Genomic DNA, 26,232 nt, shown 5'->3' on the forward strand with positions numbered 1-26,232 from the left:
CGCACTTCTCTTCTCTAGAAAGGCTCAGTGGATGCTTCCTGGCCTTAGGATCCCTCGCAGTCCCTGTACCTATTTGTTGCTCCCATTTTGAAGGGAGAGCTGAGATCTAACCATTTGGAAGAGTATCACTGAGGGAGGGCAGAAGCTGCCATCAAACTCAAGGACAGCACAAACTATGTCACCGTGGGTAGGCAGAGACCAATTATGACACTGCCAGACTTATCCTGGAGCATTACTAGTTGACACAGGACAAGACAAACCAGGCAAGGAAGGAAGAGAGGAGGAAAATGAGTGGTCACTAGGTCCCTTTTCTCCTACTTCTGCAGCACCACGAAGGAGAAAGTGACTCTGCCAGAGTCCTCCTTCCAAGGCAGCTATTAACGCACAAGAGATCTGTCCCTAAGCTTTGCAACTCTACCTCAAATTAAGTCCACTAAAACCGTGTGTGTGAGTGTGTGTGTGTGTACATCTTTAAGTCAGCGTGGACTCCTGAAGAATGGCTGAACAAGGGCCTCCAGTTTTCTTGGTAAGATTTCAGAAGTTGTTTGCCATTGCCTCTTTCCTTGGGCTAAGGAGTATGACTGGCCCAAGATCACCAACCTGGCTTTGTATATAAAGCAGGACTAGAACTCACAGTCTCCCAGTTTCTAGCCAGATGCCTTAACCACTACACCAATCTGGCTCTCTACTAAAACTATGCTGCCTCCTAGCCCAGCCTGGTTTCAAACCAATCTCTAATTTGGAGGGAAAGGAGGGGAGAGAGAAATGCCCTGAAAAGCGTTAACGGTCCTTGTGAGGCGTTGCGGACATGTGCAGTACAGTGCATGGCAGTAATCAGCTGAGCACAAAGAACCCCCTCATTCCCACCCACCCCATCACCCCACAGCTGGCTAGAGAGATAGCCAATACCAAGTTCCAAGCTGGTCATAACATACATGCATAATTTGTGAACATTTACATTAGATTTTTATCATCTTCTCTGATTCTTCCAGGCTTCAGACACAAACCAACTAAATGGCGAGGGCTTCTCTCTTATTCCATGGTATAATCATGCAAAACAATTTTTAAATTTATTACTTTTACGATAACAGGTTTCTGTAACAGGGTGGCAGGTTGGTTGCTTTCTTGCTTTAAATCAGCAGGTGTTTTAGGTAGGAGTGTGTGTGTGTGTGCGTGTGTGTGCGCGCAGACACAAGAAGGCACACAGCTTTGAGTGTCATGGCCAAATTGGCCATGGTTCCTGACCGAGCGCACAAGCATCAGGCCATACAGAAAAACTCATCAGGATGAGCATCAGTAGGCCAAATGTGAAGAGGAAGAAGGGGGGGGGGGGGAAGGGAGGTTGCTGAAGGAAAGAAATCGAAAAAGATAGGATGAGAAGGGCCTCCTTGGCCCTACAAAAGCTGATGCAGCACTGCATACAGCCTCGTGGAGGGAGGAAGATCACCAGAAAGGCTTTCTCCGTAACAGCTAGTGCAAGGGTAAATAATAAGATAAAATAATTCCTGCCTGCTCTCTCTGCCCAGGATCCTACCACTGAGTCCTCCGGAGCTACCCAACAGCTCTCAGGGCTTACTTAGCCTGGAGTCAGGACAGAGCGCCGAGGAAGAGCAGTTGAAGGCTTTTGCCTCAGTCTGCTGAGCATCTCACCCTAACCCCTACACTAGGGAGAGAGAGCGTATGCACGCAGTCTGCCGGGATGCTCAAAAACTGGATGGAGGAGAGGTGCTTTCTGGAGATGGGTGCTGAGAAGAAATACCAACCCAAAGGGGTCCGAGTGTGCAAAGGGAAAATAAAAGGAAGACACATCAATTATTACATGATTCTGTATCTCAAAACACAAGCCACAAGCCTTCATTTCATTAAGTATGTAATAAACAGAGCCGGCTGTTTTATTGTAGGGATTTTCACTTGCATACTCCTCTCTTTCGAGCTTTCTGGGGGGGAAAATGGGTCTTTCCCCCAAAACTGCCTTGCAGCAGAATATTGCTGGACTTAAGTTTAGGCCCATTTTTCTTTACCTCACTGTGCAATTTGTGAGAACAACCCTGAACTCCACCCAACATTGCAGGCATGCAAGGGGGAGGGAGAGTCTGAGACGCTGGTGGGATTATTCTGTGCATGTGTAGGGAAAAACACAGGGTGGTCCTGGGCCATGATTAGCGTGGAGACAGCCACAGATGTTTTTTTGGCAAGGCCTCAAGTGGCTTACATCAGTGTTGCAACCAACATACTCCCCCTCCCCCCGCTACTATCTTGCAGCACTGTACTCTAGGCAAGCAGGTGGTGGGGTTGAAGCAGGCACTTCTTCCCCTCTCCCTTGGAGCTGTTCTGCTTTCAAGGCCCCCAAATCTGGCTCTGCCAGAAAGGAATGAATTCGGATAAAAATCTAGGTCAAACAGCCACAAAACCAAACAGGAAAGGAAAACCCCAAATCAAGAAGGAATGCAAACACCTGGAAAACAATGGTGCAAGGATGGCGAGTCTTTGGAGTGCAGAGCACGTGGGGATGCCTCCCCCTACAAAGCATGACACCGCAGAGCTGGCTCAACCACCAGGCCCAGTCCATGCCATGGGGTGAGGGGGAGGGAGTGTCATACATTGCTTATATTCTCACCGCATCCCAGGAGAGGCCCCAGAGGCTAAGCATACAGGCTGGCCCATGCCTCTGGTCCAAGGTCCGTATCCTGGAGTAAATTTGTGCAGCAGTGTATTGATGAACCTCATTCGGCCTCCCGATGCACTTCTGAAGCATCTGCTCGGCAGATGGGGCATGTGCGGTTCGCCTGCAACGATTAATGAAAGCATGACTTCGGATATGGCCTTTTGGCCAACCTGACCTATTGGAAAATTTCCAGCAGTTCCACTAAAAGGACTTCTCTGCTTTGAGGGCTGCCGATTTCAGAATTACTAAGTTGAAATGTAGTCACATCCCTTCTGAAGGGAAAGTCATACGTCCAAGCAATTCAATAAGCAACCCAATAGCGTTCATCAAAATATTCAGCCTACAATGAATGAATTCAATTCATTCATCGAACCGGTACTGGTACTCAAAGAATATGTATTGTATGTGCAGTTAGTCATTGACCTGAACTGGGACCAGAATTTCTGTTGCTAAGCAAAGTGGTTGTGAAACACTATGTGACTGCACCACTTAGCAATGGCAGTTCCGGTATTTCTGGTTGCGGTTATGAGATGAGGATTGTACTGTTATTAGGTGAGGACCACATGCTTCTCCTACCCTATACAGACTTCCAGTTCTGACCTGCTGTGTCCTCCCTGGCTGTGCCGGGCAAATTCCCTTTGGCAGATGACGCTCTGTTTCCATACCATACTTGTCTCTCCTTCAACTCTCCCCGCTCGCCTATCTCCCTCCCACCTTTGACCTCCAGGCCATCCTGCACAAGCCCAAGGTCTTGCCAGGAGTCAGCAGCTGCATTGCCATTGGTAAGGTGCACTTCATCAGCAACAGGAGAGAGGTGAAGGCGAAACTCTGTTGGGGTTTGCAGAAGTAGGTCGCAGTGGCAGTGTGCAAGGCAGCCGAAGGGCGGGGGGGGGGGGGGAAGGATAGGCAGATGGAGCAAATGCTCTGGTCGTAAATACAAATAGGCTGCAAACACCCACATTTTGATCATACAACCATGGAGTCCACTGCAACAGCGGTAACCAATTAGGAACTAGAATAAATTTTTCCTATTTAAATTCTTAAAATTATTGCATTTAGCACAAGTCACTTACTCTGTGAAAGGGAATCACGGAAGAGAAAAATGAGAATGGAAGCACGAAAGGTGAAAGGATTTGGAGTTTTTATTAATGAAGGAAAAATGACAATAAAGGGTGAACTCTATAGAGATTTAAGAAGTCATTCGTGCTGTGAAAACACCTGATGGAATATTGCTCCTTTGCATATAATCCTAGAAGTCATAGTCACATAATAGGTTCCTCAGAAGAAAATAGTTTGTTAAATAATGTGCAGCGAGGCTGTGCAAAGCATTCAAGAGGTGCTTTGCAACACATTGGAATGAGAATGAATTGCCTGCACTGGAACAGTTAAAGGGTCACCTAACTGCTTTAAAAGTTATCCCCAACTGTCTCCTCTTTGCTCAAATTTAGCATTACTGCAGAATTCTTCCGTTGACTGCATGGATATGCCCGTGTACTTTTATTGGCAACAATATCAAAGAGATTACTGCCCTCATCCAGGATAGTTTTTCATATTATCTACCCATGCTGTGCTCTCCCGCCCCACCTTTGGATACCAGTAAAAATTAGCTGAGACTAGTAATTTACAATGTCTTATAAATAATCAGTTGCTAGATAATATTCTCATTCTAGAAAGTGGAAGTAGCTGGATTAAAGGAACCACTATCCTATGACTGCCAGAAAAATGACACAGATGTATGTATCTATGTTGTGAAACCAGGGAAGCCTTTTCCTTTACAGTCGTTTTAGAAACCAACTGGACCCACTAAAGACAGGTAGTACCTAAATAATTTTTTATTGGAGACTGATTAATAAAGTCTCAATCAAACCAGTGAATGTTACCTTTAACCATTTGTCGATGCACTTAGCATGGAATTCGTGGTTACAGGGCAGAACTCGCAGCAGCTGCCTGATTTCAAAGTCACTGAAGCACACCACACACCTGGGAAGGGTGAAAAATCCAAGCAGTGAGGTTGCAGGACAGCCTGAAGGCACAGCATTCAGAAATACTTCACACTAAAGCAGCTTCGAGAACTTACAAGGTTTGCTCAGACTGATGGCTCTCTGGGTTAAAGCGGTAGGATGGAAGGTGCTCAATATCTGCTTTGGTGAGTCCTCGTGGCTTGGCCTCCCCTAATCTTTCAGCTAAATTCAGTAATGCCTGATAGAAAACAAAATGAAAGAAAGGAATACAAAGCAAGCAATTCCACTGCTGAGAATACCCCTTTAATCCTTTATAAGCAATGCGGTCTATAACTTCAGGAAAGGCAGAGAGATGAATCTTTCACCATCAAAACTTTGAAGAAATAAAAGACAATGAACTATCTTTTACTGAAGTTTAACTCTCTGAAAACATTAATCTTTCCTGACAACTCATTTTTATTCTGATTATCCATCCACCTTAATTGGCTTTATCCTTTGCATCTTTGTCTGGCTTTGCCCACTTTTAAAATGTCACCCCTAGTCCAAAATGCCATATAAAGATTAAATGGACCTTCCATCAGAATTGTATTCCTCTGCCATAAGAAATGTCCCCACAAAAGGAACAGTATCTGCTGTACATTAGCTTTCTCCAACTACTGCCACTCCTTAAGTATTAATCTCAGCTGTCTTCTCTCAGCTCTGGAGGGCAGAGCTGACAGATGTGAAGTTTCTTGGTTCTAATAGTACAACTCAAGATCTATCAGCCAGAATTTGTTCCAGACATACTATTGCCACCACCAGCAGCAAGTACTAAAAGTCACAATTAAAGAAATCCGAGTACCAGAACAGATAGGAGGTCATAGTTCTTCCACTCCTGATGGAAAAGCATTTTGTCCTTCCTGGTCCTTCAGCAGTTAACATCCTTGTTAGTCTGTTGTAACCCCCCCCCCCCCAATCCAAATCTGTCTGTCCAAGAGCCCTTCTTCATTCTAACCAATAATACAGAGAAGCAAGCCTACCTCATAGTTTTCCATCTCTACGTCATCCACATCCAAGTCCAAACTTATTGTGGGCCCCACAGCTGTTGGCGATACAGGAAGCATTGAACTGCAGTTTTTTAAAAAAAACAAATAGCAGTGAACAGACATGGAAATAACATGTGCACCCATGGCACACCAAAACTGATGGAGGATATTGCTGGGGAAAGATGGTGGTCCATACTCCCAGAGTGGCTATTACGGAAAGCAGAGCTTTTAATTCTGCACACTTATTCCAAAGAAGGAGAATATTCAACTCAGGGTTCTCCTCACTGTTATCACAGATACTCACAGAAAGTACGGCAGGAAGTTTGGGTAGTATGGCGGTGGAGGTGGTGGCGGTGGAGGCAGTGGTTGCTGTAATCTGTATCGCTGGGAATTGAGCCGCCGGGGCATCATATGTGGATATGGCTGTGGGAACAACACAAGCTTCATCAATGTTGTCTAATCCATAAACTCTGCATACATTCCATGCCACGTGGAAAAAAAGAACCAACATATTCTATCCAAGCAAAAGTTTGCATAAAGAAAAGCATGATCTGTTATGCAAATCAAAAAAGAACATGTTCTGCTTTTTTACTATGTTGCATCAATTTATTCTTGTTGTCCTAGTAACAAAGAACAGAAAGAAGTTATGCAAAGCAGTAGAAACCACATTCTCTGTCACTAGAATCTTAGCTGGCTACCTCTGTCACATCTAAAACATTACAGTATTATAAATCTGTGCAATCTTAGGAAATTGCAAGCTAAAAGGAGAGGGGCAAAAAATAACAATTGACCAGTCCTCAAAGTTCTGGTTGCCACGTTATCCCCATGGCACAGAATCACTGTGACCTTTCCCGTCGGCCTCTCACAAGAAAAGTCAATGGAGAATTCAGCAAATAACGTCACAAGTAGCTCTGGTAAATGCCAGCCACCTTCCTATGTTCGCACCCAGCACCCTCTGATCTTCCTGCGCTTGCACCCTGATGCACCATCCAGCTTTCCTGTGTTCACGCATGGCCTCCACCCAGCCTTTCTTATCCCTCCTGTAGCATCCTCACACTCCTTACCTTCAACTCCCACGGATTTTCACCCAATGATGCCCACGTGTCTTGGGCTTATGATGGCAACCCAGACTGCCATTATAGCTGTGATTGTTGTTGCTCTGTGATGCAGTCACGTGACAGTGCACTGCATGACCACCATCACTTAGCAATGGCAATTCTGAATGTAGCCCAAGGACTTCCGGTAAGAAAGGACACAGGCCCATCCACTGGGATGCCTGTCATACACTGTCTTGAAGGGGAAGAGTGTCTTTTCCTTTATTATCCTTTTTTCCCCATTTTTGTTTTGTAGTATAATGGTGGAACGTAAGACCAATTGAAGATAACACAGGCACTTGATTAACATAGGAACAAATGGGCTTTTATTGAATTCAGATAGTCCTCGACTTACGACCACAGTTGAGCCCAAAACATGTTATTAAATGAATCACTGCAGATGGTAAGTTAGTAAATCGGTGGTTAAGTGAATCTGCTTCCCCATTAACTTTGCTTGTCAGAGGGTCCCAAAGGGACACAGAAACAGTCATAAATATGAACCAGTTGCCAAGCATCTGAATTTAGATCACATGATCATGGGGAGGTTGTAAAGGTCGTTACTGTGAAAAACGGTCCTAAGTCACATTTTTCAGTGTTGTAACTTCGAATGGTCATTAACAAACTTGTCGTAAGTTGAAGACTACCTGCATATAAGGTTTTCAATGGGTTCAACTATTTCTATAAATTATAATCTCTACTGCAGACATGTTAAACACCAGCCTCCCTTGGGAGCATGCACAGGAGGTAGTGCACGGGGGGGGGGGGGGCGGAGGTGCCCAGCAGCAGCTGCAAACTGCCACTCCCTCGGCCACCCATTGGCCAGCGCATCCCAGGATCTCACAACTCACACAGCGCAGGTGGGTCTAAGCGCTACAGCTGCTGGACCAGCCAACCAAGTGGTAGGCAGATGCAGAGGCATTGGGGGGGGATGTGTGGAAAGGGACATGATCAGGCCTGCTGGATGCGCCAGGTGGCCAGTTAGCTGCCAGTTCCATCCTAGCCGCAGCAGGCACGGGCAAGCAAAGATGGACATCACTGCCACCCAACTTTGTCTTCCAGCTCCACTGCACACGAGGGACGAGACTGTTGCCACACACACACCCAACGGCCCCGGCAAATGGGAAGGGTCTCACCCCCCTCCAACCAAGACCCCTGGATCCCCCACAGCCCCACCTGGCTACCCATAGGTGCCCCCATGTGATGTTGAGCTGGCCACACCCACCCAGTCAGCCACGCCCCCCCCAGCCCCCCCAAGGGCAACCACAATGCTGATGCGGCCCTCAATGAAATCGAGTTTGACACCCCTGCTCTATTGCATCAACTGCCTTTTCTAGCCCCGACTTTATTCCTAGCCATGTTTCTCCGACAAGGGGAAATACTCTGAGTTCTAAAGCTGAGCCTCCCTTAGATCTGCCTATCCATCTGCATCTTCTAAATCCCTAACATTCCTTACTTTTCTGGAATGTAACCTGGAAGGAGATGCCCAGTTTTTATCCTTCAGCAGTTCCCTCAACAAATCATCACACTATCACCCCACCCCTCCCCTCCCCTCTAAGGTATGATGGCTCTTGGTGGCCAAACAAAAGGGTTTTTAATTTTTAAGACACCCTCTTCTATCTGTCCCAGAGGCCACAGAGAACAGCTTTTTCTTTAACACGGCACTTACCACTCCAAATGACAGTTCTGGGTGAAGTGGGTCGTGCGTTTGTGGAAGATACAATGGTACAGAGGGAGACAAGGCAGGAGTATGATGGGAAGAATATGAGAAGCCCCCCATTGAGTGCTGTTCACCCCGAAGCTCCACCTCGTTTTCTATCCTCTGAAGTGGCTGTGGGAAAAGAATATTGGGGGGGTTATTATTTTATTGGGGTTATTTATTATGTATTAATTGTTCTTTTAACGGGCATATATTTAATTACTTTTAACTTTTGTAATTTTGTATTTTACTCTTGCCCTGTACACCGCCCTGAGTCCTTCGGGAGAAGGGCGGTATAGAAATATTAATAAATTAAATTAAATTAAATTAATATACATTCTGCATTGGCAATCACTCCCCAATATGTCTGAAGAGCGAGAAGCAACTAGAAGTGGAACCAAAAGATGGCAATGTTGCTAGCTCTTGCATACCATCAATAAGATAATTTACCATTTACTGTACCTACACAAGATTAATTTGTTGAACTAATATATAAAAATCAGGGCAGTAGCCATTTAAGCCACCAAGTCTCTCTATTTAGGAACCTTTTCCTAACATTCAAGCGGAATGGATTTTCTTGTAATGTAAATCTCATTATTCCACGTGCTGTACTCTGGAATGAGAGGGAACAGGTCTTGATCCCCCACTCCATTCTTCCTACTCCCCCTTGCTCAACTAAGTTTTATCCAGCTGTCAGAAGTAATGAGCCAAACCCAGCTGATTCTTTTGTGCCTTCCTGTGTTATCTGCAGGAAAAAGCTAGCAACAAAGTCACATTTCCTAGAATGACCAAACTGCATCTTCTCTGTTCTGTAGGGATTGACCACTGCATTCCATAGGACCCGCTTTCTTCCCTGAAGGCTCACATCTTCTTTCTACAGTAAGATCTGAAAGCCGCTTCTGAGTTGCAGGATGAAAAACATCTGCTAAATCTTCTTTTTACTCTTGGCTGACTCCTTTGATTATCGTCCTCAGGGAAGAAGGCTTATTCTGTGAGCTTCTAGTCTTTTTCATCTAATTAGCCGAAGTATGGCTACTCACTGCTTCAATCATCTCACATTTTCTTCATGCCTTGTTCCAAGTTTCTCTCTCTCTCTTTTTTCTTTCTTTCTCTTTCTTCCTTTGTTTCTTCTCTCCCCCCCCCCCCCTAGATTTATATGGCCATCCAATACACAAGAGGGATTCTGGGCAATTTACATTTCAAAGGAATTAATTATTAAAACATAATATAAAAAATAATAAAACTGGAACGTAAAATACAGTATCTTTAATAACAGTAACAGCAGAAGAAAGAAGCTAAGGAGCACATATCTTATTCAATGGTCTGACAATATACATAGGGTGATCCTATGTCTGGTCCAATGCTTGGGGGAAGAGCCAGGCTTTTAGGGTCTTGTGAGAGTACATAAAGGCTGAGGCCATTTAAGCCTCAGAGGAAATGAGGTTCCAGAAGTGCAAAAAATAAAGACACACCCCTGGACCCCAGTAGCAACACAATTTTGTGGAAGGAACCTAAAGCACCTCCACTCTGCTGGATCTCACAGGTAAGCAAAGACAATTGGAGCCAGGCAGTTCCCCAAGTAACCTTGCCTTGTGCCACATAGAGCTTTACAGATAACAACACATTGAATTGCATCAAAAAGCTCTTAGGGAGTCAGTGCAATTTTCAAAGCATGTTGTGGTTTGGGTACACTGAGGTGTTTCCATAATTATTTGTGCATCTGCATTCTGAACCAATTTCAACTTTTGGTTTTCAAGAGTAGCCCCACGCCAAAGACTCTGCAGTCCTTTAGACAAGAAGTGACTATGATGTAAGTGACCATGTGCAAGCTTCTTCTTGTAGTGCTACAAGATACTTCCTTTGAAGAGTCATTCCAGGATTTTAGGAAATCAGTAGATGGTATGCTACAAGTTTCTGCACAACAGTAGATGTCAGGAGTAGGGAAATAGAGTACAAATACTTCCGATCAAATTTATGCCATCTCGAGAGACTTACCATGCGAGGATGCTGTGGCTGGAGAGGGACAAACTGGCCGAGGGCTGTCATATGTGGAGGCTGGTGTGGTGGCACAGGTGGTGGAGGGTGCAGGATATAATGATCACTGGAAATGAGTGGTGGGAATGTTTGATAAGAGACATGGAGTTGCTGCATGGCACAGGCCTGGATCAGCTGTGAGACGAAAACAGAAAGGCAGCGTCTTCAAAAGAAAGCTACCTTCAGTGCATTTAGGATCAACATGTCTACCTGAAAAACAACTGACCTCAGCCTGCCAATAAAAAGGGAAGAATCCATTTGGCAGCAAAATGCCATCTCCAAAGACCAGCAAGGGCCTAAAGGCCTTTAAATGGAAATCGAGTTATCTATTCTCTCCAATAGAACAGAATATATGTAACTCAAGAGTAGAACTGTGGAGTCCTTGATACTCTCTTGAGTCTGGTTGGTTGGTTGCTTGCTTGCAGATGATTCATTACACAACTAGGTAACATCATTATTACAAGCATGGCATTTCCTCCTTGTGTTATGTACAGTAGCTTGTCTTGCCAGCTTGATGGGGGTGTTGTTTTCTTTTTGGAGTTCCTTGATTATTGTTTTGTGCTTATTTCTCTGGTGTTAGTCCCTGCTTACCTGGGTGTTGGTTGCTGGAAAGGCATGTCCTGGTCTTTTTGGTTCTTCCTTAGCTTTTTTTACAGGTAGCCTGACTTACAACCATTCTTTTAACAACAGTGTGGAATTATAATAGCCTTGGTGGTTCATGACTATTGCAAAATGTTGCCCCAATTCCCCCCCCCCCCCACATAGTCACATCATCACAATCTGAATGCTTGGCAACCTGTTCACACTTACAATTGGTTGCCAAGTACCCCACAATCATATGAATATCATTTGCAATCTTCTTTGCTGGTTTCCCAAGAAAGTAAATGGGGAAGAGTCAGAGGGGAAGATTGCAAGCTGCTGCTTCCTGCCACGATGACTCCCTCTTCTTTCAGGAGGGTAGCTGAAAGAGCTGTCTGCCAAAGGAGTTCATCTTACACTGTATATTATATATGCCTCTTTTTTTCTTTTTGGGGCTACTTGATCTTTTGCCTATTTAAGATATCTTGGAGGGCTTTGCTTGGTTTCTTTAGTTGGTTTAACTGGATTTCACAGAGAAAATTAGGAACAGACATCCTCAAAATCCAGTTCTATCCATGAAGGTCATGACCAACATCTTGCATCCAGAAGCCAGTACAGCTCACAAAGTAGTGACGAAGTAACGGTGTATCATGGTGGTACCAAGACATGCACATAACTACCTGCAGAGCCAAATTCTGGACTAACTGCAGCTTCTATGTGCTCTTCACTCTACACATGTAGAGGGTTTTGCAATTATCCAATGAGAAGTGACTAAGACCCAACTGACTGAGCAGAACCTCACATTCCAGGAGCAGGCACAACTGGTGTACAAGATGAATTTGAGAAAAACCTCTACTGGCAGTGGCTATCACCCCAGCCACCTTTTTCTTCCTCCCAAAAGCCAAGTTGGAATCTTCCTCCCAAAGGGGAACTTGGAAACTCAACATGAATTATTCAGTATTACTGGGTCGAGTAATGGTTCTTGAGTACTGGGTTGGGAGAACCACAGGTTCCTTAAATACAAAAAAGACTACCCCTTCATTCAAAGATGAATTAACCACCACCTCCTGGATAATCATAACCAGACAAAAGGACATGGAGATAATATCAAGGTGACTTGAGTTTACAATTCCAAGGATTCTGTATAATTCTTCAGGTTAACAGACTCAAAGCTTTCCCAGGTAGCACATGATAAAGCCTCAGTCAACATAACCAAAGATAGTTACCAGCATCAAATTCCTGGGTGTGCAGCTAATGAGGAGGCTGGCTTTGTCGCTCAACAGCGAGACACTGGTGAAGTGGGCACAGCAGCGGCTGCATTTTCTGCATCACATGAGAAAAGCACATCTTCCTTCTCCTATCCTTACCACTTTCTACAGGGGGATGATCGAGAGCATCCTGTCATACAGCATCACAGTCTGGTTTGGAAGCATCACTGCTTCAGACAGGAAGGTGGTGCAGAGTGGTGAGGATGGCCAGAAAGATCATTGGCAGTTCCCTCCCTCCCATCCAGGACATAGCACAGAAGCGTTGATTGAACAGGGTCCGTAAGATTATCTGGGACACTACAGATACTCTTCATGACCTGTTTTCCTTGTTACCTTCTGGGAGGAGGCTCTGTGGTATCCGAAGCAGAACATCCAGTTTTGTTCCATACAGTATTAACCTTGTGAACTCTCAAGCTTCCTCCTTCCGTTATATATTCAAGATGCACAGTATTTAATATTTGTTATGTATATGTAGGGGGGGTGGGTCTTATACATAGGTTGTGTATAGTAAGTTTAGGTGTGTGTCATGTATGTTTCACTTTGAGAGTGAGCAACTAAATTTCATTTTTGATGTGTGTCATTGTGCCCAGAGTAAAAAACAACAATAAAGAGTATCTTATTTTATCTTATCTTGTTTGGCAACTTAATCTGTCAGGGGCCTTGAATACTCCTCACAGTGGCCCTGCCTTCTAGGATGATCTGGATCATGATGAACAGGGCTGCTGGCTATCTATCTGCAGATGTACTAAGAGCAGAAACATAATTACACGTTGCTGCTCCTATGGTCAGAAGGTAATCCTTCATAAACTCTCTTATCCATATTCTGTCAGATATATCCTGTTTTTATGTTTTCAATAGTGCTATGGGTACCCGTTCTGTCATTTCATCTCCTGCAACTCCTTTGAAAAACCAGAGGGCATCACAGGATCTACAAGCAGTGAGGGGATGTATAGATGCAACCCAATCTATGGTCAGCATTGTACTCTTATACCAAGCAGTAACCAAGATCTGTCTATGCATCATAGAGCCTCAGGAACAACCCCAAACCCGCTCTGCATCAGGAAACAGCCATGGAAAACTTCAAAGCAACTAGAATGTGATCAGACTATGGCAGGGATCTGATCTGACCATTCGGATCATATTGCCAGTGTCCCAAGATGAAAATTAGACTAAGCATGTGGCTTCTTCTACACGTCAGGCCCTTAATTATTTGGGTTAAGTCCATAGTTGTCATGAACCCCCACCCCATGTCCAAACAAGTATTGGTAATTCACACCAGGTCATCCTCTCATCCATAATTATTTCCTGCTCTTCTTAAGCCAAAGGACTCACAGGCGGTGGGAGGCAACAGAGTGGATAGTGCTGTCCACTGAACATCACTGAGCATGCTGGGAGCTGCTGCGCACTGCAACCAGGTATGTGCTGGCCAGCGTGAATGGGGAAGCCTTGTGTTGTTACTGTGGTCACCGTGTAGGAGAGAGGGACAGCTCCCTGATGCACCTGGAAGCGAAGGCGAGATAAAGCATAATCACATCACATCCAAAGTATTTTATACTTTCCCACTCATCTTTTTAATATATGACAGAATAGATCTGATACTAAGCAATAGCAGAAAAAAGGAAGTGCTAGTCATATGCAAACCATAAAAGGAAGTGATTTCAAACCAGCACAAACACCAAAGAATAAAAATGAAGCATTAGGGATAAGAAATCAAAGGCATATAAACCTGGTGATACAAGTTTCAGATAACCACAACATAGATTCATAAACAATTGAAGTTGAGTGTTCATGATCCAAAAATTGCAATTGAAAACGGGAAAAACTCTCTTGAAAAATATTCCCAGATTGCCATGGTTATATTTCTGAGTCTAAACCACCAACACCCAGCTTTCTCTGGTAATCAACAATCCAGTTTTTTCTCTATTTGTAAACTGTACATCCTGCACTTTTACTATTCATTAACAAGCTAAAGTACCCTAATGACAATCCATCTCCAGGATGCTTTGTTGCCTTTCCCCAAAGCAGTACTTTTAAACTTTATTTCATATACATTGCTTAGACAGTTGCTTACTCAGTTTCCTTTCATGTATAAACAATACCCAGGAAAGGTTTATATTTCAGACACACGAGGCTCAAAAGCAAACAGCAGCACAACCTGGAATCACTCTTCTCTTTTCCTTGAAAACATTTTCCCATGTTATTCCTTTAGTTTAACAAGTTTTTATGCTGGAGCATTAAATTAACTGCATAGTCTAAAAAGTGTGAAAACATTTCCTGTCTTGTCAAGAATGCTATTGGCCTAGAGATTCAGGCCGCGAGAGAAACAATCTCTATTTTTTTTAAAAAAATTCTTTTTTGTTATTGGGAATTTAATGCAGCTAACACAACACACATTCATAATCCAGTCTACAACAACTGTATGCTGCCAACTTGCTGAAAAATGATGCCAGCCAGCCAAGAGACTAATCAGTATCAGTCAACAGATTCCTGGTAGCAAGGCCAAAAACATATTTGTGTGAAAGAAATTTAGTCCAGAGTATCGGACCAGAAATGAGAAGCACAAAGTTCATCAGATGCAGTTGTTGGATTAGGTAAAGGTAAAGGTTCCCCCGCACATGCGTGCTAGTCGTTTCCAACTCTAGGGGCCGGTGCTCATCTCCGTTTCAAAGCCAAAGAGCCAGCGCTTGTCCGAGGACATCTCCGTGGTCATGTGGCCGGCATGAGTAGACGCCAAAGGCGCACGGAACGCTGTTACCTTCCCACCGTAGTAGTCCCTATTTTTCTACTTGCATTTTTATGTGCTTTCGAACTGCTAGGTTGGCAGAAGCTGGGACGAGTAACAGGAGCTCACTCTGTTACGCGGCACTTGGGATTCGACCCGCCAAACTGCCGACTTTCTGATCGACAAGCTCAGCGTCCTAACCCACTGAGCCACCGCGTCCCTTAAAATTGTTGGATTACAGCTCCCATAATTGTTGGCTGCCATGGAAGTGTCTGAAGTCCAGCAATATCTGCAAACCAATGGATTCTTAAGAGACCTACCCTCCTGCTAAATGCAAAGACTATTTGATGCTGTCTTACCAAGCCAAGGAGAAGCAAGATTAACTGGGCAGAAGCCTAAGTGGAAAGTCAAAAGTCAAGTGCTTGGACCCGCTGGAAGTTTCAGAATTCTAGGAGCAGCTGTGTACATGTTGCCATAGGAACAACATTCCCACAATTATAGCAGTCACATAGGTGCAGATTCACTGCTCAAAGAACACAAATTTTAAAGGGCCTGAAAGGCTTTTCCCATAATGTTGCATGCCTCAGATACTGAACGCACATGACACTGATTATGATTCCACTCCCTCCACTCTGGCTGCTTCAGCTTTTATAAAAAAAATATGCTGGATTCTGAGGCTTATTTTTAAAAACTGTAAACAATGCCTTCATGCTGAAATGGATTTCTGGCATCACATTTTAAACCCCTACAATATTACATGAAACAATGTAATAAAAATGAGAGGAACAAAACTATTTAATCATCCTTACATATACAGGTGAAACTCAAAAAATTAGAATATTGTGCAAAAGTTCATTTATTTCAGTAATGCAACTTAAAAGGGGAAACTAATATATGAGATAGACTCATTATATGCAAAGCAAAATAGTTCAAGCCGTGATTTGTCATAATTGTGATGATTATGGCTTACAGCTCATGAAAACCCCAAATCCACAATCTCAGTAAATTAGAATATTACATGCAATCAATAAAACAAGGAGTGTGCATAGAACAATATCGGATCTCTGAAAAGTATAAGCATGCATATGTACTCAGTACTTGGTTTGGGCCCCTTTTGCAGCAATTACTGCCTCAATGCGGCGTGGCATGGAAGCTATCAGCCTGTGGCACTGCTGAGGTGTTATGGAAGACCAGGATGCTTCAATAGAGGCCTTCAGCTCTTCTGCATTGTTCGGTCTCATGTCTCTCATCTTTCTCTTGGCAATGCCCCATAGATTCTCTATGGGGTTCAGGTCAGGCAGGTTTGCTGGCCAATCAAGCACAGTAATCCCACAGTCATTGAACCAGGTTTTGGTGCTTTTGGCAGTGTGGGCAGGTGCCAAGTCCTGCTGGAAAATGAAGTCAGCATCCCCATAAAGCTCGTCTGCAGAAGGAAGCATGAAGTGTTCCAAAATCTCCTGGCAGACGGCTGCGTTGACCCTGGACTTAATGAAGCACAGTGGACCAACACCAGCAGATGACATGGCTCCCCAAATCAACACAGACTGTGGAAACTTCACACTGGACTTCAAGCATCTTGCAGTGTGTGCCTCTCCATTCTTCCTCCAGACTCTGGGTCCTTGGTTTCCAAATGAGATGCAAAAGTTGCTCTCATCAGAAAAGACGACTTTGGACCACTGAGCAACAGACCAGGTCTGTTTTTCTTTAGCCCAGGTAAGATGCTTCTGATGTTGTTTGTTGTTCAGGAGTGGCTTGACAAGAGGAATATGACATTTGAAGCCCATGTCCAGGATCCATCTGTGTGTGGTTGCTCTTGATGCACTGACTCCAGCCTCAGTCCACTCCTTGTGAAAGTCCCCAACACTTTTGAATGGCCTTTTCCTGACAATCCTCTCCAGGCTACGGTCATCCCTGCTGCTTGTGCACCTTTTCCTTCCACACTTTTCCCTTCCACATAACTTTCTATTAATGTGCTTTGATACAGCACTTTGGGAACATCCAACTTCTTTTGCAATTACCTTTTGAGGCTTTCCCTCCTTATGGAGGGTGTCAATGATGGTTTTCTGTACAACTGTCAGGTCAGCAGTCTTCCCCATGATTGTGATTCCTACTGAACCAGACTGAGAGACCATTTAAAGGCTCAGGAACCCTTTGCAGGTGTTATGGCTTAATTAGCTGATTAGAGTGGGACACTTTGAGCCTAGAATATTGCACCTTTTCACAATATTCTAATTTACTGAGATTGTGGATTTGGGGTTTTCATGAGCTGTAAGCCATAATCATCACAATTATGACAAATCATGGTTTGAACTATCTTGCTTTGCATGTAATGAGTCTATCTCATATATTAGTTTCCCCTTTTAAGTTGCATTACTGAAATAAATGAACTTTTGCACGATATTCTAATTTTTCGAGTTTCACCTGTATTGTTTTAAGACACCATCATAGGCTACCTGGCAAACATCCAAAGAATTATAAAGTGTTTATATATTCCTCTTTCTGCAAAGAAAAATTCAATCTCAAAAGCTGGATAATTTTGACCTCACAACGGTCCTAATAGCCGATACAGAAACTTTCATCGCTTTTTGCATTCTATCCCTAGCAGCAAAAAGGGGAAATTCTCTGAATGAAATTAGGAAAATGCACCTCAGGGTTTCAAGCAGAAGTGCTTCCCAACCAAAACCTGGGAATTTTTCAACTGAAGTTACTAAGGAATCAGCTTAGATCAGATATGTCAAACTCGCGACATCATGTAATGTCGTGCAACGTATCGGGACAGTTTTGCCATTGCCGGCAATGGGGTGGGCATGGCTTCTGTATGATGCATCCGGCCCGCAGGCCGGCAGTTTAATACCCCTGGCTTAGATTGTTACTCGTACAAAAGCATGCTCTTTCCTATGACGTTACAAGTTCTCTCATCACTTGCAAGTAAAACAGCCAGGCAACTAAACAGCACGTGGTGTACTTATGAGCAGTTTTATGTCCCCCACGTGGTCCTGCACTGCCCTTCTTTCAGTCAGAAACTGGATCCAATAACTGTTATATCTTAAACAGATACACACTTTCAGTTATACAGCCTTTCACAGGCAAAAGCTTTCAAAGGATGCTCAGCCTTGGCTATCTCCAACCACACAGTTTGCCTTTTCAGTGTATAAGAACTGTATAGTCTCCCAGGTTTTACTATCCTTGGCCAACACAGACTCTTCCAAATGTTAGCCAACATTTCTATGGTAGGCGGGACAATATCCCAGCCATAGGTTTCTAAGTGTATTTAGGACACAACATCCACCTTACCTGGTCATGGAGATCCACCATGAATGGATGCTGGTGGGATGTGTGTGCCGCTGGATGAAGCATTCGTGGTGGCGTGGTGGCCAGAACATATGCTGGGTGCTCATCTACAGAGACTTGTGGCTGTGGCTGCTGCTGCTGCTGGAAAAAAGCCGGGTGCAAGTAGTTCTCATTCTGGGCTAGGAGGGTTTGCAGAGGTCGCTCACGTCGGCCCCAGTGGTGCCGGAAAGGAGGGCTGTGGTGCCAATTGCGGGGAGAGAAATATAGAGGGGTGACCCTAGGGGCTGGCCTCTTATCTGTGCTGACCTCTTAGCTATGAGTACAACAATTTTTAATGGCAAGGTTAGGTCAACATAGTGATATTATGTGGGGCAGAGGCAGGTCTAGCTGCTCATGCAGCAAATTAGGCCATAAATGCAATTAGTGCATTCGAATACAATGATTCTACAGCATAACTGCCAGCATTCTGCTATGTGTCAGTCCTTCACTCTGCAGAGAGAAAATGCCAGCAGAAGAAAGGCACGAAGCTCTGAAACCTCACTCGGTTTCACAGATAATCTTCTTGACATGACGAGATTCTAAGCCACCGGGCAAACCATCTCATTATTTAGAAGCAGATATGGTCATCAAACAAAAGCTTACCATAAATGGTTCATCCATGGAGTAAAAGGTTATTTCCAACTATTTCTGATATCTGTCCCACATCAATAGTAACGTGACTGCAGCAACTTGTCCATAAGCTTATAAAAGATTTCTTGCTGAAGATCTGTAAAGCTTTTCACCAAGAAACTGAACAAGTGCTATATTGGCTTTGATAGAGAAGGCAGTCACAGCAGGTGAGAGTTCCTGGTTGACCCGAGATTATTTCAGAACAAGTGGAGAGAGGCAGAGGTGGACCTGCTTAGTACTGACGTGGGGGATGGTGAAGGAATCTTAGAGCCACTGACTAGACTGAATGCCCTGAAGTCCACAGGGAGAATGCTGGTCGGCACGGATTATCAACATTACTTAAAAGCTGAAGAACTCTACCTTCTCCTGAGGTGTGCTGGACTGCCACAGCTCTCCCCTGGGAATTGTTGCTGGTCAAATGGGACAGGAGGCCGCCTATTCACTGCCAGTTCCCATGGTCGCATTGGGGATGTTCACAAGGCAAAAGGTGATGCTGGATCTCACACTCCAAACGCAGATCCACACCGGTACTTTGGGATCTGCAAAAAGTGACGAAACAGCTACTGAACACCAGCGCTGTAACAAAAAGAGTTTTAAGTTTTCAATCAGAACAGCCTCTGGAAGAGTTATGCTAGCAGGACACCGCTGGCAGGCTGCAACACAACAGCAGGTGGTGAAAAAATCCCCACATATTCAGTGATAGACTCTCTTCATATTACATGGTCTCCATTTAAAAGTTTTCCTGTATAGCTAACTCGTAATAATTTTGACTTGCTGGTTCATTTATCTGCCTTTTCTGTTTCCTATCTATCATTCCCTTCTACCACTTTTAATTACATCTAGTTGTGAATCCAATTTTATCTCTTTCTTTCTTTTAAGAAGCTCAGAGCACTCCAGGTTAATCCACAGGACAACCAAGGCACATAAATTAAAAATGTAAGACAGCAAATGGGGCAAGGAAACCTATGGCTGAAAGAGATTTAAACTTTGAATTTCCAGCTGAAGTCCAACATTTTTCACTCAGAAGAGAAGATTATAGATCATGCCCTAAGAGAGAAATATAATTCAATAGCCAGGATGGAAGAGAGGTTGAGTCCTAGATTGCGTAATTCATTAACAGTTTTATTGATATTGCATATTTTATATACAATTATCAAGCTGACCAATGGAATGGTCATTTGGAGTGATTGTTTTGGAGAGGGGAAGAAAAATGACCCAACAAAACAATTCATAGATCAAATCTGACCATACAATGAAATTAGCGAAGGAAGTCATAGAAGTCCTGCAATGATAAACATAAACATGCCTATTATTAATTCCAACACTATCTGGATTAGGTATATATTAGTAAGAAACATCCAGAGTCTCATCTTAAAATGTAAGAATATATTAACATTTTCATGTCACTACCCAGGAGTCAGCTTTTGGGGAAGGCTGCCTATGATACAGGAGGTACTAAGCAGTAATATTAGGATCTTCTTTAAAAACCACTCAAATTAGATACCATTACAGCTGCTAGCAGTGAATGCTATACTTTAACCATGTGTAAGAAGAAACCCGGTTAATCTTTTTTTTTTATTAAAGAGTTTTACAAAAACAAGATTTTACAATATATCCCCAAATCCCCCCCACCCCAAACCCGCCCACTTCCCCCCCCACTTCCCAAAGCTAAATACAGGATTATGGTTATAATAATCATATTCTAAATAAAAATTATGCATAATATACAATTAACCAAATTCATAATGTGCTTTAACTCCCCTTTAACATAACTACATACAAAGTACCAATAACAATATCCCTCTAAAATCTACTCATAAGCTAAATGGAACTTTTTAGTCCCATATTTATTCTGAATATAATCTATCCATCTCCTCCAAACTGAAATATATCTTTCCTGTGAATGATCTTTCAAGTAAGCAGAAATCTTAGACATTTCTGCAAGATTCGAAACTTTAAACACCCGTTCTTCTATTGTAGGCAAACTATCCTTCTTCCAGTATTGTCCCACCAGTAACCGTGGTGCTGTTATCATATTCAACATCAAATTGGTTTCTTTAACATCACAATCTACAACAATACCCAATAAAAACAATTGCGGAGAAAACTTTATCTTTCTCTTAAAAATCTTTTGAATGTTCCACCAAATTTTAATCCAAAAAGCTTTTATATTTCTACAGGTCCACCACATATGAAAATAAGTGGCTTCTAAACTACCACATCTCCAACATTTAGACTGTAAATTAGGATACATGTTAGACAACTTCTTGGGATCCAGATGCCATCTATAAAACATTTTATAAAAATTTTCTCTTAAGTTTTGAGCCTGAGTAAATTTAACATTTCTTGTGACTCCTGAATTATCCTGCATTTATTCACTGGGTGACCTCACATTCTAGCACTGACATCAAAAGACTGAGAATGAGTTGCTACAGACTTTCCTCAGAGGACACAGTCCTCATCTTAATAAGTAATAATCCTTAATAAATTATTTACTCTTTTTTACATCTTTTCATAATATGTGGTGATCAGAACCATATACAACTGTAGACTCATTTAAGATTTCTGCAAGAACATTATTATATTGTCAGTTTTACTTTCAATTTAATGATTCCAACCATAAAACTTGCCTGTTTGGTTTTTTTACAGCATCTGCATATAGTGTTGATTTTTTCCTCAAGCTGTTTCCTCATGACTCCAAAATCTCTTTCTGGCCAGTAACTACCTCTTCAGACCTCTTCATGTTAAGGTATAGGTGAAACTTGGATCTTTTATGTTAGCATGCACCACTTTGCATTTGTTCATCCTGAAACACATTTGCTATTTTGAAGCCAATCCACACAATTAGAAGAAGCCTTTAGGAACTTTTCTCAATCCCCTGCTTTTTTGGTATCATAAGCCTAGCTGGTGAGTTCACAATTTAATCCTCCTCTTGAGATATTTTAGACACAAGTTTAAAAAAAAACATGTCCAAACATGAATCCCACTTCGCACATCTTGCCAGTATGAGGAATTATCTGTAATCTTATTTCCTTTTTTTTTCCCCCGTAGCTAGTTGCCACTCTATGAGAACACCTATCCTCAGGGGTTTTGGTGAGATATTTTTTTTTCATCATTGGATTTCTGAAAATCCAAGTATGCGGTATCTATTATAAAGGTGGTATGCTTTCTGATACTCTCCAAAAAGGTTAGAATGCTCATAAGAAAATGTCTTTGTAAAAGCCAAGATAGTTTTCTGCTATGTATTTGCCTATTTTTCTCTAGCATTTTCAACTATTTCCTACAAATGAGAAATTAACCTGGAGAGTAAAATCTGGTGTAGTGGTTAAAAAGCAACAGCCTAGAAATTGGGAGACCATGAGTTCTAATCCCACCTTACGTACAAAGTCAGCTGGGTGGCCATGTGCACTCACAGCCTTTCAGCCCTAGAGGCAAGAACAATGCAAAACTCTGAAAAATCTCGCCAAGAAAATTACAAGGACTTCTTCAGACAATCACCAGGCGTCAGCACTGACTTGAAGGCATACACATAGAGATTTTAATCTAACTGGCTCATAATTTCCTTTATTGCTCCTTAACTCTTCTTTTTAAAACAGGAATAATTTTCTAGGCCTGATTTTCCTAATAGAAAAGCCATGAATATCTGTCCTATATTCTCAATAGTAAAAACAGAAACAATTTGTTCAGTTTTGCTAGCGTTCTACGTTAATGTAATCAATCTTTAACATGCCCATAGTAGTTCAACCTCCCAGCTGTTTCCTATTTTGAATATAGTTTTTTTTAATGTATGGTTTTTTGGAACTTATATCAACTGCTCCTATGGCTTTGGACAATGTTTATGCTTCTTCTTATTCCAATTTGAGCAAGACTTCAAATTTTTGAATGGAGTTCATGTTCTTTCAATAGCATTGCTAATCACATTCAGTAGCCATTATGGTGTTTATTTGGACTTTGTAGTTTTTTTCCTGAATATAGGTAGGTAGGTAGATACAGATATACACGTATATATGTATAATCTATCTTTGTATGTCTATGTATACCCATAAAATAAATAAATAAATAAATAAATATATATATATATATATATATATATATATATATATATATATATATATATATATATATATATATATATATATATATATATATTCCATATATATATATATATATATATATATATATATATATATATATATATATATATATATATATATTCCAACTATGTGTTTTCTAATTTTGAATAATTTCTAAGCATTGTGGAAAAAACAGATTCTCTTGGCTGTCCCTTTCAACTTTATCTCTATCAGTCTTATTTTTTTATTATTACACTGTTAAGTACCCAGAGGCACTGTATTAGTGAGATGGGCAGCATAGAAATTTAAGAAAGAAAATAAAATAAAAGAAAAGAAAAGAAAAGAAAATAAAAGAAAAGAAAAGAAAAGAAAAGACCTACACTTTTTGGAAGTTGCTATATAAATGAAAAGTACTGGATAGTGGGGGGGAGGCAACCATCTATTTTTCATGTGTCAAATGGCAAATAACTTCAAGTTTTACCTTGTTTTGTATGTATTTCCAACTACATTCCAAGACCCATTATTGCTGCTGATTTTTGTACTCTCATGACAAAATGGTTCTCTTCCTCTTAAAATGTAACCTCCATATATCTCCATTTTCCTATAGATATAAATGGATCTTCATTGAATAACACAATGCAAGTGCATTTCTTATTACAACAATATATGTTGTTCTAATGTTCTCTAATCTTCCTGCAGTTTTATTTTGCCCTTAGTGAGTACCCCAGCAATGTTCTGAAATTCAGAGTATCATGTCCTTATTACGCTCATCAACATAGTGTTAGTTTTATATCTAAAAATTATGGCAATCTCTGTAGCCAAGGTTTGATAACAAATATGCAGAGAATATAAAAATTAGGTGCACAGAATATAGAGTAAGCAACCCAGAATTCTGACTTAGGCCAACTGTTATTCATGATCCCAATTATTTATTTATTTTTAAAAAGTTATATGGTTGCCCATGCTATGTACCGTAACACTAGGAAGCTCCCAGGATAGGAATAAAAATACCAAAACCTCATAAAAACCCTAACCAACATGGCTGGTACTCCAAAGGCAAATGTCCCACACATCAACATGTCTCTTTACTGGGCATACTCCAGGCCTACTCTACCACATTGCTTGTGGGAAGAGTCAGCTCTTCAAGGCCATCCAGAAGGCTAAAAACTGGGGGTCTGCCAGATCTCAGGGGAAAGCATGGGGCACTAGGGAAAAGGTGCACTTTCAATCAGATTACACTTAATGAAAGAGAACTGGAACACAGCAGTGGAACAGGCAGAGCAGTGGTTCCATGTAACCTGGCCCTGCACCATTAAAAAATGATACCTCGAACTGCATCTGGAAAGTAATTGGAAGCCAGTGCAACTTATGCATCAGTGGTATAATATGGGTAAACCACTGCATGTATCGCTGCACTGTGGACCTGCTGTAATTTCTGGATGGCCTCCAAGGCAGCCCCTCATAGAATAAATTGTAATAACAACCAGAAAGTGACCACAGCATGAACGACTTAGAACAAAACCTCCTAGTTTAGGGATGGGTGCAATGGGCATACAATATGAATCTGTGCAAAGGGCCCCACCCGAATAGCTGTCACCTGCTCTTTCAGCAGTAGTCACAGGTCCAGTAGGATTCCCAAAAGGCCCAGTAGCTCTGCCTAGCAAAAATCAAACATGACACCAGATCTGGGAGAACAACAACAAAAAAATCCCTATTCCCTCTCAATTAAGAGCCACTATATTCCCAACCAGCTCCTTATATCCTGCAAGCACTCAACCAATACTAGAACAGCTTTGCATAATTGGCCAGTGATGGAGATGTATGACTTGAGTATCACCAAATGTACTCATACAGCAGTCTCATATAAATATTAAAGAGGAGGGACCCTAAGACACCGCACATTGCAGGGTCCTAAGGCTTGACCTTTCCCACTCACCCCAAAACCAGATTGGAACCAGCCCAAGAAGAATAAGGACAAGCTCAAAACAGCACCCCCAAAACTGCTTCAGAGGATGAAATGATTGATGGTATCAAATATAGCTGAGAGAGGAGGGTTGGGATGGACACCATCCGCATCTCAAGCTCTCCACTGAACATCCACAAACACAACAAATGCTTTTTAAACACCCTAATCTGGTTTCATTTTGATAACCTTAAATGAAAAAGGATCAGATAAAGTGCTTCATCTTGGACCCTTTGAGGTTGGGTGCGTATCACCATTTCAACAGTGGGGGACATCCTCTCAACACTTTGGAAATGAAATGAAAGTTGTCCAACAAAAGGTCCAAGGATGGCCAATTGAGAGGAATCATACCACACACCCCTCTTTAACACAGGCAGTTCTACCTCGCCCACAGGGCATTAATCATTGATTAGAGAGAAAAACATGCTACTCTGTCTTGGGGACCTTATCCAACCAGGAAAGGCAAATAAGTCCAGATGGCAGACTACCAAGCCCTGGGGGCTCTGTCTACTTCCTTGGTAATAACTGGCTCAAATTCCTGTCAGAAAACCAAGTTCCAGTGTTTCCTGGTCATCTTCAGTGGACCAGCCCAGCTGGCGCCCAATTCTAAGTGAAGTCAGATTATTTTATTTAAGAACATTCCTCCCATTGGACCTGAAGGAGCTCCCCCACTCTCTCCTTTGCACAAAAGGGATCTCCTGATTCTAAACAGGACCACTGGATGGCCACCTGTAGCCCTTAGTTTATGGCCATAATTGAACTCAGGATTACATTGCTAAACTGTGGCGGTCATTAAGCTGGTGACTCCCTGCCTAAATCATCCCCTAAGCACATTTGCAGGTTGTCCTTGAATTGTGACCACTCATTCAGCGACCATTCAAAATTACAAAAGCACTGAACAAAGGGGACATATAACCAGTCTGCAAATTTGCAGCCGTCAGTGCATTCCTGTGGCCACTTGATTGCAATCTGAGGGCCCAGCTTGCTGTTATGAAATCACAGGAAGCCACAGTCATGTGACCATTTGCAACCTTCTCTGCCAGCTTCCCACAAATCAATGGGAAACTTGCAGTAAAGGTTATAAATCACTCCTGTCACTTTTTTCCCCTGAAGAACCCCACTAGGGAGTAGCACCTGATCACCAGCCTATTCTCCATAGCATACACCCTAGCACTAACCATGGCACAACAAA

At 42.4% G+C, this 26,232-nt stretch overlaps 1 protein-coding gene across 2 annotated transcripts in view; it reads right to left on the reverse strand.

Moving 5' to 3' along the window:
• Positions 1–884: 884 nt before the first annotated feature.
• Positions 885–26,232, reverse strand: part of RNF44 (ring finger protein 44) — a 36,624-nt gene continuing 11,276 nt past the window's right edge. For both annotated transcript variants that reach the window (XM_081319677.1, XM_081319676.1), the window contains 10 exons: positions 19,365–19,543; positions 18,339–18,570; positions 13,655–13,822; positions 10,437–10,610; positions 8,412–8,573; positions 5,956–6,074; positions 5,646–5,733; positions 4,743–4,864; positions 4,546–4,645; positions 885–2,786 (listed from right to left, as the gene is read on the reverse strand). In XM_081319677.1, coding sequence (XP_081175803.1) covers positions 2,724–2,786; positions 4,546–4,645; positions 4,743–4,864; positions 5,646–5,733; positions 5,956–6,074; positions 8,412–8,573; positions 10,437–10,610; positions 13,655–13,822; positions 18,339–18,570; positions 19,365–19,468 — 1,332 coding nt within the window. In that variant the 5' untranslated portion in view covers positions 19,469–19,543 and the 3' untranslated portion in view covers positions 885–2,723. The remainder of the gene's footprint in view (positions 2,787–4,545; positions 4,646–4,742; positions 4,865–5,645; positions 5,734–5,955; positions 6,075–8,411; positions 8,574–10,436; positions 10,611–13,654; positions 13,823–18,338; positions 18,571–19,364; positions 19,544–26,232) is intronic.

Source organism: Vipera berus (assembly GCF_964194415.1).
Source record: "Vipera berus genome assembly, chromosome: 2".
Lineage (NCBI taxonomy): Eukaryota > Metazoa > Chordata > Lepidosauria > Squamata > Viperidae > Vipera > Vipera berus.